This window comes from Siphateles boraxobius, unplaced genomic scaffold, assembly GCF_051911475.1.
Source record: "Siphateles boraxobius isolate OS27281-9 unplaced genomic scaffold, OSU_SipBor_1 97, whole genome shotgun sequence".
NCBI classification, from domain to species: Eukaryota; Metazoa; Chordata; class Actinopteri; order Cypriniformes; family Leuciscidae; genus Siphateles; species Siphateles boraxobius.
The window spans coordinates 2,133,247-2,145,000 of record NW_027509227.1 but is presented as its reverse complement, the minus strand read 5'-3'; the positions used below and the strand labels follow the sequence as shown (position 1 = coordinate 2,145,000).

Below are 11,754 nucleotides of genomic sequence, written 5' to 3'. Positions count from 1 at the left end.
TCAGGGTCTGCCTTTCTTTCCCTATTGCCACACTGAGGTGTTGAGACCGTGGAAAAGGTAATTCGCATTTAGGTTATCTAGACCTGCATTATACAATTCCAACCATCATGGGTTTAAAAGAAAATGGCTATGGGGTGATGCCGCAGGTTGAGGAGACATTAGCATCATATCTCTCACCCGGCGCTGCGTCATCCCTTAAGGATGCGTATTTCCACTTATCCATCCTTCCTCAATACAGGAAGTTCCTGAGGTTCCCTTTAGGGGGAAAAGCGCATCAATACCGGGTTCTTCCGTTCAGCCGAGTGTTATCTCCCCGCACATTAACGAAATGTATGGATGCAGCACTGGCTCTGTTGAGACTCCAGCGCATTCATATACTTAATTACGTCGACGAATGGCTCATACTGGCCCAGTCAGAAGAGATGTTAGTTCAGCATTGAGTTCGACAGTTCGGCATGTCGTTCTTCACCAAATAAGGTGCTTGGGGTAGAGGCTCAATGTCAAAGTTCACTATTTCCCTAGCAGAGAACTACGTTCCTGGGTGTAGTGTGGGACTCGACTACGATTCTGGTACAATTGTCTCCTGCTCGTATAGAGACCATCTTGGCCACAGTCACCAACATCAAACTAGGCCAAGCCATCACTGTCAAACACTTTCAAAGAGTGTTGAGGCTCAGAAAGTGCCTTCGTTCTTTGGTCATGTGGTTCCTGTGCCAAGGCCCTGTGTTTGGAGCGTCGTTTCAGTGGGATATAGTGACATCAGACGCATCCCTCACAGGCAGGGGAGCGGTTATGGAAAGCTACTTTACCAGAGGCCTCTAAGAGGTATCTCTCTTAGCACATAAATTGTCTGGCGATAATGGCTGAGCTTCTAGCTTTGAGGCACATCTTCCCTGACCTCAGAGGCCATCGTGTTTTAGTGCGAACAGACAATAAATATGTGTTCTCCTATTTAAATTGGCAGGGGGGTCTGAGATTGCGCGCTCTGTGCAGACTGGCGAATCAGGTCCTTCTGTGGTCCCAGGACAAGTCGCTTGAACATTCCTGGGGACTTCATTTTGGGAGCAGTCCTCCTGTCGAGTCAGGGGCTGATCTGCTCTCTGCAGTTCTACAGAGGGTCCGCCGGGATGGGGTCAGTCTACTCCTGGTAGCCCCATTCTGGCTGGCCAGAGTCTGGTTCTCAGAAACCATAGTGCTCCTAAAAGGCCCTCCATGGGAGATTCCCATCAGGAGGGACCTTGTCTCTCAAGCCAGGGGCTTAATACACTTCCCCCTGGTGCTGTGGAAGCTGTGGGTCTGTTCCCTGAGGGGGACCAGCTCTTAGGACCAGCAACTAAGGTTGTTTTTTGACCATCCTTAACCTTAGGGCTCCCTCCACGTGGAAACTGTATGCCTTAAAGTGTAATGTAGTCGCTTTATGGTGCAGAGAACGCCAGTTGGACCCAGTTATTCGCCCAGTGACTTCAGTGCTGGTGGACGTTTCTTTGGGGGTCTTTCTCCATCGACATTTAAGGTTGACTTGGTGGCCATAGCCTTTAATTCCATAACCTTTTAATTTCCATCCTCCTTAAAGTGGTGGCCCTTGGGGAGACACCAATTGATTATTTGTTTCCTTCATAGCGCTCAGAGGATGAGGCCTGTTGTCCAGGCCAGGGTCCCTTCCATTGACGAGGTGTCGGAGAAGTTTCTTACTTTTAAGATGGCTGTCCTGCTGGCTATTGCATCCCTCAAGAGAGTTGGGGACCTTCAGGCTCTCTCTGTTTCTTCCTGGTTGCTCCTGAGAGGGTCAAAGCCATTCTCCACCGTAGGCCAGGCTACGTGCCCAAGCTGCCTATGTACGAGCTCCTCTGTTTAGAGGAAGTCGGACCAGCTATAGGAGTGTTTTAGGTAACTCAAAGCAGACAATTAGCATGGAGATTGTGGAGGCTATCTCTTCAGCGTATGTGGCACACAGTTTGCCCTCGCCTCTTCTGATAAGAGCCCACTCAACTAGAGGAGTGGCGTCATCTAAAGCCCTGCTATCAGGGGTTTCTCTATAAGAGGTCTGTGATGCTGCTGGCTGGGCCTCCCCACACACCTTCATTAGATACTAAAGCCTGGATCTGCCCTCAGCGCCGGGTTCTTGGGTCCTCTCGTCCTGAGTTGTGCTCACACCAGGAAAGGCACTAGTCAGTGTGGTGCAGTGGGTATTTCATTCCCCAATGTGTCCTCATTTTCTTCTCTTCTTTTTTCACAATTTAAAGTGTCAATTTAAAATTGTACAGACGGACCAGACTAAAAATAATTCTGTTCATTATAAGTTCTAGCTGCCTAACCCATTAACTAATGTTGCCCTACATCTCATCAGCAATAGGGGTGCTATAGCTTAACAAAAATCTTAAAAATTAGGCCAAATTCGGATTTTGGTCTCTATCAATTTCTTTCTTTCTTTCTTTCTTTCTTTCTTTCTTTCTTTCTTTCTTTCTTTCTTTCTTTCTTTCTTTCTTTCTTTTTTTCTTTCCCACACTTTCTGCTGTAGTGGATGGGAAACAGGTGCTTGTCCTCTGGATTTGTAGCACACGAAGCTTGCCAACCTCTCCTCTGCTAATCACGACTTCAACTCGTTAGATCTTTGAGAAAACATGAGCTTTTACAGCAGGACTGGCGATGGCCGCTCATGCTCAGATCAATGAAACTGTGACTGTTGTGATTGTGAACAGTGCTGGAGTTCTTGTGTTGTGTTTCTGTGTGTTGTGTGTTGTGTGGATCGGTGTGTATGTACTGTGATTTACAGCTGTGGTGGCTGAGTTTCCACATTCATTTCATAATCAGTTTCAGGCTGATTAAATTCTGGGAGAAATGAGTGCATGACCCCCCCCCCCCTCTCTCTCTCTCTCCCTCTCTCTCCCTCTCTCTCTCTCTGTCTCTCTCTCTCTACCTCCCTCTCTCTCTCTCTCTCTCTCTCTCTCTCTCTCTCGCTCTCTCTCTCTCTCTCTCTCTCTCTCTCTCTCTCTCCCTCTCTACCTCCCTCTCTCTCTCTCTCTTTCTCTACAGGGCTCGATCCAGCAGCTGGTTCTGACGGCCGATCCCATGGCACCGAACGAGCAGTGTGAGGAGGACGAGCCTTACGTGAGTGTTGTGTCGTCTTTCCATCAATAAGTCAAATATAATATATGAATGTGGCACAAAAGGAGATCTTTTTTATAATAACTTGGGTAACACGATTGTATCAATATCAATACAGAATACAAAATGAAAATCTAAATTATATCACTTCCTTGGTGTCACTATTTTGTCACATTTGTCACATTTTGTCACATTTTGTCACATATAATGTCACATTTGTTTTAACCGAGTTGAATGTAAAATGAGACGCAGCAATTAATTGAATCCCATTTCAACAGCTTTTAGCAGAATTATAAAATATTACGAAAAGTATGAGGTGAGTAAATAAAAAGTCCTGTGCAGTAGAAGTGTCAGGGAGTGTGTGATGACCAGAGTTTACAGTGGAGTGACAGCGCCGCCCTGTGGCTGAAGCTGAACACTGCGGATGTGTGTTTAACTGCTGTAAAGATCTCTTTAATCATGGATTTGGAAACCCGAAATGAATCACATTTAAACTTCGTCTCAATGCTCTTTCAGACGTCAGGTTACGGAAGCGGTTATGATATCTACGACGACACGGAGACTGGCGATGAAGTGAAGAAAGTGCATGAAGAGAGAGAATATACCATGGTGAGTGACAGCAGCGTTTGATGGATTTCCTTGGAGTCAAATCCAGTTCTCTTTTATTTGAAAGTATAATGTTTTAAGAGGGCAGTCCTGTTTTCCCATGTCCTTCAAAGCTATTGCAGTTCTGCTGGCATCACTCTCACACACACACACACACACACACACACACACACACACACACACACACACACACACACACACACACACACACACACACACACACACACACACACACACACACACACACACACACACATACACTCTGTCCAGCAGGGGGAGACAGATTAAACCAAACACTATCACAGAAGCTATGAGGAAAGGGAAATCTCATCTAATGCTGAGTGATTATTACACATTGTTTGACCCTTTTTTGATCATAGCAGAAAGCTGTATTAGTTTATGTATAGCAGAACCACTGGACGTCTGTTGCTAAAAACATTATAATTCATAAGAACTTTTTATTGGGCCAAAACTCACATGATATTCTTCAGAGGAGAAATTGTTTAATGTTATCTATTTTATTGTATTACTTTTTTATGATATAATTTAGATATGCTACTATTTATATTTAAAAGCCACAAGATCTTGATTCCACAGATCTTTAACTGTGTGTGTGGTGGATTGGTTCACTGCTGTGATTGTGAGACTGTGTTTGCTGTTGTTTGAGGTTGAGCCGGTAAGAGCGCCACCTACTGATCCTCCCTCGCTCCACACACACACGGATGATGAAGACTGGGCAGAAAGCTCCGGAGACCACATGATTATTAACACTCCCACAGGTAAACGTTTAAGCTTTTCTTACAGACATTTTCATCTCATTTTCAGTTTCCTCTTTCTTTCATGTATTTTTTTAATCCAGAACAGTCTTTCCTAATTTTTCACCAGTCCTATTTGAGCAATTATGTGTTATTCACCAGACCATATTTTTCACAAGCATTCACAAAGGCTGCAGATCATTTGATTTGTTAATGCAGATTTTTTATTTGCTACTACTGCAAAATCATAGCTGCATTTATTATATTTTATTTTTTCAAGATATCTGTTTGTGTTTTCAGAGCCCATCAGATCTGAGGGAGCCTCTCAGGACAGAAATGTGAGTGACAGAGTCCGTTTTATTCTCTTGTCTTCCACTCTTTCTCGAATAACCGCTGAGTGTTTCACAGGTCATCACCATGCAGAAAGGAGAGAAAGGAGATCGAGGTCCACCCGGTGCGCCCGGAGTGCCTGGATCACCTGTGGGATCGGGAGAACCGGGGCCCCGGGGCCCTCAAGGGCCGGCAGGAGCTCCAGGAGCCGACGGACAGATGGTAAGTGACCCTGAAAAAGACAGCTCTCATCTTAACTAACTTTACCTGAGAACAAAATTATTACTTACATATACAATATCATTCAAAAGTTTGGGGTCGGTAAAATTTGTTTCTGAAAGAGTCTCTTCTGCTCACCAAAACTGCATTTATTTGATAAAAAATAAAGTAAATACAGTGGAATATTATTACAGTGTAAAACATGTCAGGTTACGTATGTAACCCTGATTCCCTGAAGAGGGAAGAGATGCTGCGTCGAGACGCTGTGGGAACACTATACCCACGACGCCATAATAACCAATGCCTGTCAGTGTGAAATCATTGTGCACACTAAGAAAGTCCTAACAGGGCATAGCAGATTAAGATTCTCCTGATCTAATGATGAGAAAGGTTGCAGCATAATGGGTCCAGCATAATGGGGCCCGCAACATTAGTAGGGACCTTAAGAACATAACCCGGGTGTTATGTTCTTACACCAGGTTTGGTGAAAAGCCTAAAGGAAGGCTTTCACCAAACCATACATACTGCCCTGAGAGACAGTAATTCCCCTTGGGCCCATAGAAGGATCTGATGAGCCAGTTTGCAAAGATGACATGACCCCAGAGACTCCATAACCAGAGCCTGCTCGGGGTCCACCACCGTAGGGAGGACCCCTAGAAATCTGGGCGGACAAGAATCGAACTGAATTCTGTAACCCATTTCTATAGTAAGCAGGACCCAACAAGATATATTTGGCAGTAGCTTCCACGATGCCATCTACTAAGGCGGGGGTAGGCAAGTTCGGTCCTAGGGAGCCGTTGTCCTGCAGAGTTTGGCTCCAACACTGAAAAAAAACTCACCTGCCTATAGCCTTAGTAATCCTGAAGACATTGATTAGCTTGTTCAGGTGTGTTTGATTAGGGTTGGAACTAAATTCTGCAGGACAGCGGCTCTCTAGGACCGAACTTGCCTACTCCTGTACTAAGGGGACTAGTCTCTAGAGAGTGGCCTCTGGTATTGGTCAAACAGCCACTTCGGTGCCCTGTAACGGCGAACCGGCAGGGAACAACCGAACTGACTGTTCTAAGACCCTCCTCAGAGGGTTGCCCCCTAGAGGGCTTATAACTTATTCTTAGACAAAGCCTTCTTAGAGATAATGACAGTCCTCAGATCTTTAGATGGCTTCGACTGCGACCGCCACCCAGACCCCCCTGAATGTGGTGGAGCCCTAGTGGCGACGCTTTGTTTTTGTTGCACTCTGTGCTGCGTGGAGCTCGTAGACGGCCGAGACTGCTCCCGCCCAGCAGTCTCGGGACCATAGATCGGCAAGGAAGAAACTTTTGAAATGCCGCTGACTGTTTTTTCGCCTCCTGAAACCTCTCGATGACTCTATTGACTGAGTCACAGACGAGGCCAGAAGGCTAGACCGGAGCATCCATTAGAACAGATCTATCTTTGTCTTTTATATCAGACAGATTTAGCCAAAGATGTCTCTCTATGGTCACCAGGGCTGCCATAGATCGGCCTATAGATCTAGGTCCCTTAGCAGGTCAGCCTGATACGCCTGCAATATAGACATTGTATGCAAGCATTCTGCAGCCCGACCTGCTGCCGATTACGCTTTACCCACCAGTGCCGATGTAGCTTTAAGAGGCTTGATGAGTAACGTCAGGGACTTTAGTGACGATACAGACTCAGGAGAGAGATAGCTCACAAGCATTTCTTCAGCCCGAGGCATCGTCACATAACCATGTTGTTTCAGCCCTGAAATGTTACTATAGTTAGATGTTTGAGGGTTGAAAACACAATATGAGACCGGTTTCTTCCACGATTTCGACACCTCGGTGTGAAGATCGGGAAAAAATGGCAGTCCCTGACTAGGAGGCTGTGATCTGGATGGTAAAAAACGTTAATTCAGCAAGCTTTTCTTTTGAACCTTCTGTTTCTCGGCTGGCCAATCGATGTCTAATTAAGCTACAGCACGAGTCACAACCTCCAATAGCTCCTCATAAGCAGTGATATGAGGTGACGAATCCTCAAAATCCCCTGCATCAATGCTTACAACATCCTCACAATCACACACTTCTTCCCGATTCCATATAACGCTTCATATTCTTCATGAGCTGAACACAGTGGAGAATGGAGATGAATGCTGTATTAAGGCTGTTTTTGTCTTTCAGGGACGTCCAGGGAAAGATGGAGCCGCTGTAAGTATCTTCTGATCAGATACCTACCATAAAGTTATGAAATACAAAACAATTAGACGTCAAAAATGGAAAAGGAATAACAAGCATTTAGTATCGATATACTCAACTGTTCAAAAGTTTGCAGGACTATTCAGCATCAAACCTTTTATGTGACACTTTATTATTTCATACTGAATTGTAGTGGGGCATAAAATTTAATTGTATACTGACTTCATTTTCACACTGTAGACTGTGAGTTTTTTTAAATCTCCGTCCAGGGGTCGTGGACTCACTTTCCTTCTGTTAGATATGAGCGAGTGGCTGATGCTGTTGCCGTGGTTTTTCCTTTGAACAAAACCAACATGAATGAATTTGAACTTTGTCTTGTTCCTTTTCCATCACATGCAGGGAGAGGTTGGACCTCCGGGATTCCCGGGCCTTCATGGAGATCCGGGTCCCAAAGGTGACAAGGTATGACACACGTTTGCTTAACAAACCTGGAACCTGGAGTACCAGAAGTACAAACTCCATTCATTTTCTCCATGATAATGTATAAATCTTGAAAGACAGCCTTATTTATCGAGCTATGAGGTTGTTCATTGATGGAATATTCATGTGTTAAAGCCATCCGTTCAACTTTTTTTTTTAAATAATCGTTTTGAGCAGCTGAATTTGAAATTTAATTTTAAAAACACTTTTTTAACATTCGAACGAGAGGAATGAAGGAATGTTCCGCTGAAACTGTTTTGAACTTTACTGACCTGATGATTTTAGACCAATCACAGCAAACTCTCCATTGTTCTCCACTCATTGCTTGTTCACTAGGGCGATCCAGGTCTGGGCATCACAGGGCCTCCAGGACCTCCGGGGCCGCCAGGACGTCCAGGGGCGTTTAAGTATCCAGTATGTGCATGATTATGTACATGTTTATATAATTATGCATATCACTGAATACCTCTATAACAGCGTAAGCTCACTGAGGCTTTCTCTCGTGCAGGATGGCACTGACGGCTCGGGCTCCAGTTACCTGGACTTGGACAGTGACACAGAAGTGATACGGGTGAGTTATAGTCCTGTTATAATGAAGTTGTCTTTGCTGATGTGACCTCTTGATTCCTGGGTTGAGAGCTGGATTCCATGCGGAATGAACGGCCATAAGTCAACGCTTTAAATTACAACACAAAATGATTTAACACTGAACAGAATGAAACATGAGGTAGTCATTATATAAATGTGTTAGATATGAATTCCAAGACTTGTTTTGCTGGATTCCCACCAGGGTCCTCCAGGGCCTCCGGGTCGACCGGGTCCTCCTGGTCCTTCTGTCGGAGCTCATCCAGGGCCAGTCGGGCCCCCCGGGGCTCCTGGGAAAGATGGGGAGACGGGTAAACCGGGACCATCGGTGAGTAAGGGATCTTGAACTGCGCTGCATCACAGAAATAACAACCAACGGGATTTAAACAAGCCATTACAGAGCTATCTTTCAAACTAAGCTAAAGTTCACTATTACATGAATGTTCGGTTATTATTTACTCGTCCACACGCCTCGCGAATAAACAGTTTGATTTTATTTTTCCTATACAGTAATGAAGGCAGACACTGTCTATAAATGACACAAAAAACCCACCTAAAAGTAGTTTGTACACATTATTTTTGTATTCTAAGAACTTCTGAAGCCATAAAATAAATAAGAATTTTGAGTCTTAAAGGGTATTTACATTTTTTGACAATATCAATGTATTTAAAATGTATGACAGTTATGAAAATATGAAAAATATTAAGCAGCACAACTGTTTTCTATGGTAGATTGTTTCTGCCACTAAATAAATAAATAATAATAATAATTGCGACTTTTTATCTCACAATACTGACTTTTTTTCTCACAATTGCGAGATATAAAGTCAGAATTTCGTGAAATAAAGTCGTTTAAAACTTTATATCACGCAATTCTGACTTTATAACACATAATTGCGAGTTTATATCTCGCAATTCTGACATATTTTCTCAGAATTGTGACATAGAAACTCACAATTACGAGTTATAAAGTCCAATTCTATGGGGAAAAAAAAGACTGACTTTTTTCCTCTCAGAATAGTTTATATCTCATAATTCTGACTTTATAACACTCAATTACAACTTTTATAACACTCAATTGCGACTTTATATCACGCAATTCTGACTTTATATCTCGCAATTCTGAGAAATAAAGTCAGAATTGTGAGATAAAAAGTCGCAATTACCTTTTTTATTTTTCATTCTGTGGCGGAAACAAGCTTCCATAGTTTTCAACACTGATAATAATCATAAATGTTTCTTGAGCATCAAATCATCATGTGACACTGAAGACTGGAGTAATGATGCTGAAAATTCAGCTTTGATCACAGGAATAAATTACACTTCACTATATATTCACATAGAAAACAGCTGATTTACATAGGAATAATATTTCACTGTTTTTACTGTATTTTTGATCAAATAATAAACGCAGCTTTGGTGAGCAGAAGAGACTCTTTCAGAAACCGTCCAGTTTTATGGCACCTTTTGCAGTGTTTCTGGTCATTATTGTAGCTTGACAGCTATAGTCACTTTCATTGTGTGGAAAAGAGCAGCATGAACATTCAGTCAAGCATCTGTTAAAGAAAGTCATACAGGTTTGGAAAAAAATGAATCAGTGATGAGAACTTTTATTTGAACTATTCCTCTCAGCATGTATTAAAAGTCCTGATTCACTAGATGAAACTGAATCTTTTATTTCAAGGCCAACACGTGCGCCCTGTGTTACGGGTGATTGAGGACTGGGTAAGTGGGTCTGGATCTGAGTTTGGGTCTGGATCTGAGTTTGGATCTGGATCTGAGCTTGGGTCTTGGATCTGAGTTTGGGTCTGGATCTGAGTTTGGATCTTGGATCTGACGATCCCTGTTATCATGAGCCAAATCAAGTCCGAGGACTGGTTTGTCACGATATGTCTAAAGGATGCGTATTTCCCTATCTCCATGCTACCGGAACACAGGAAGTTCCCGAGGTTCGCTTTCGGGGTCAAAGCGTACCAATACCGGGTTCTTCCGTTTGACCGAGCATTATCCTCACACACCTTCATGAAATGTATGGACGCAGCCCTGGCACCACTCAGTGTCCAGGGTATTAGAGTTCTCAATTACATAGACGACAGGGAAATACTAGCACAGTCTCAGGAGATGGCAGCATCGAAATGTCGTGCTCGACCAAATGAAGTGCTTGGGGCTCAGGCTCAATGCGAACCAGAGTATGCTCACTCCTGTCCAAGGGGCGACATATTTAGTAGTGTGGTACTCGGTCACGATGTGGGCACAGTTGTCTCCTGCACGTATTGAGTCCATTCTGGCCATGGTATCCAGAATAAAGCTAGGCCAACGCATCACGGTGCAGACGGTGCAACTAATTTGGAGGAAGTTTGGCCAGGCGGACATAAATCTGTTTCCGTCACAAGATAACTCACATTGTCCCCTCTGGTTTTTCCTCACTCATCCAGCTCCTCTGGGACTGGACACTATGGTAAGCCTTGGCCGAGGGTTCGGCTGTACACATTTCCCCCGATCGCTTTGCTCCCGGGAGTTCTAGATAGAGTTCGCCAGGGTGGGGATCAACTCCTATTGGTAGCCCGTTCCGACCGGCCCTAGTGTGGTTTTCGGACCTGATAGCCCTCTTGGACGGCCCCCCGTGGGAGATTCCCATCACAGGCCGGGGCTCGATATTACACCCCCGGCCGGAGATGTGGAAATTATGGATCTGGCCCCTGAGAGGGATCAGTTCCTGAACGCGGGTCTCTTTACTGAGGTAGTAGAGACCATCTTAAACTCTAGAGCTCCCTCCACAAGGAAACTTTTTTCTTTGAAATGGAGAGTATTCACTTCATAGTGTAGAGAGCACCAGTGTAGAGTGCACCAGTGGCTTCAGTGCTAGAGTTCCTGCAAGGTTGTTTTTCTGCCAGCCTTTCCCCCTCTACACTTAAGGTGTATATGGCAGCGGTATCTGACTTCATGTCTCCCTGGATGGCAGCTCACTGGGAAGCCATCATCTTATTACACGTTTCCTTCGTGGTACCCGGAGGATGAGGCCTCCGGCTCAGGTTAGGATACCTGCATGGGACCTAACAATGGTGTTAGAAGGGTTAACCTTCGAGCCTCTGGGCACGGCATCATCGACATTCTGCTGACAATGTCGTCTCATTGGAGAGTAGGAGACTTGCAGGCCTTGTCGGTTGCTCCCTCCTGTTTAGAATTCGCTCTAGGAGGAGTCAAGGCTATTGTTTACCCAAGACTGGGTTATGTACCTAAGGTACCCACTAATGTGGCCCGCCTGGTAGTCCTTCAGGCCTTCCACCTTCCTCAAGTGTCGGTGGAACGAGAGGTCCAAGATATATGTGATACGGCGGAATGGTCTTTGCCACACACCTTTGTTAGATTGTATAGCCTGGACCGGCCAGCCCAGGACAACCCTTCACAGGGAACCATGGTTACATGGACAACCTGAGATGTTTATTGATGGATGATTTCCAGGGTGTTATTATGCTATATATAATGGAAATGTAATTTTG

The 11,754-nt window shown here is 44.4% G+C and overlaps 1 protein-coding gene across 4 annotated transcripts in view; it reads left to right on the top strand.

Annotated features, from left to right (window-relative positions):
• col15a1a (collagen, type XV, alpha 1a) overlaps nt 1–11,754 on the top strand; it is a 125,875-nt gene that overhangs the window by 58,562 nt on the left and 55,559 nt on the right. For all 4 annotated transcript variants that reach the window (XM_077224976.1, XM_077224977.1, XM_077224978.1 and 1 more), the window contains exons 4-13: nt 3,034–3,108; nt 3,622–3,714; nt 4,379–4,490; nt 4,767–4,804; nt 4,875–5,018; nt 7,175–7,201; nt 7,589–7,651; nt 8,006–8,083; nt 8,178–8,240; nt 8,460–8,582. In XM_077224976.1, the coding sequence (XP_077081091.1) occupies nt 3,034–3,108; nt 3,622–3,714; nt 4,379–4,490; nt 4,767–4,804; nt 4,875–5,018; nt 7,175–7,201; nt 7,589–7,651; nt 8,006–8,083; nt 8,178–8,240; nt 8,460–8,582 (816 nt within the window). The remainder of the gene's footprint in view (nt 1–3,033; nt 3,109–3,621; nt 3,715–4,378; nt 4,491–4,766; nt 4,805–4,874; nt 5,019–7,174; nt 7,202–7,588; nt 7,652–8,005; nt 8,084–8,177; nt 8,241–8,459; nt 8,583–11,754) is intronic.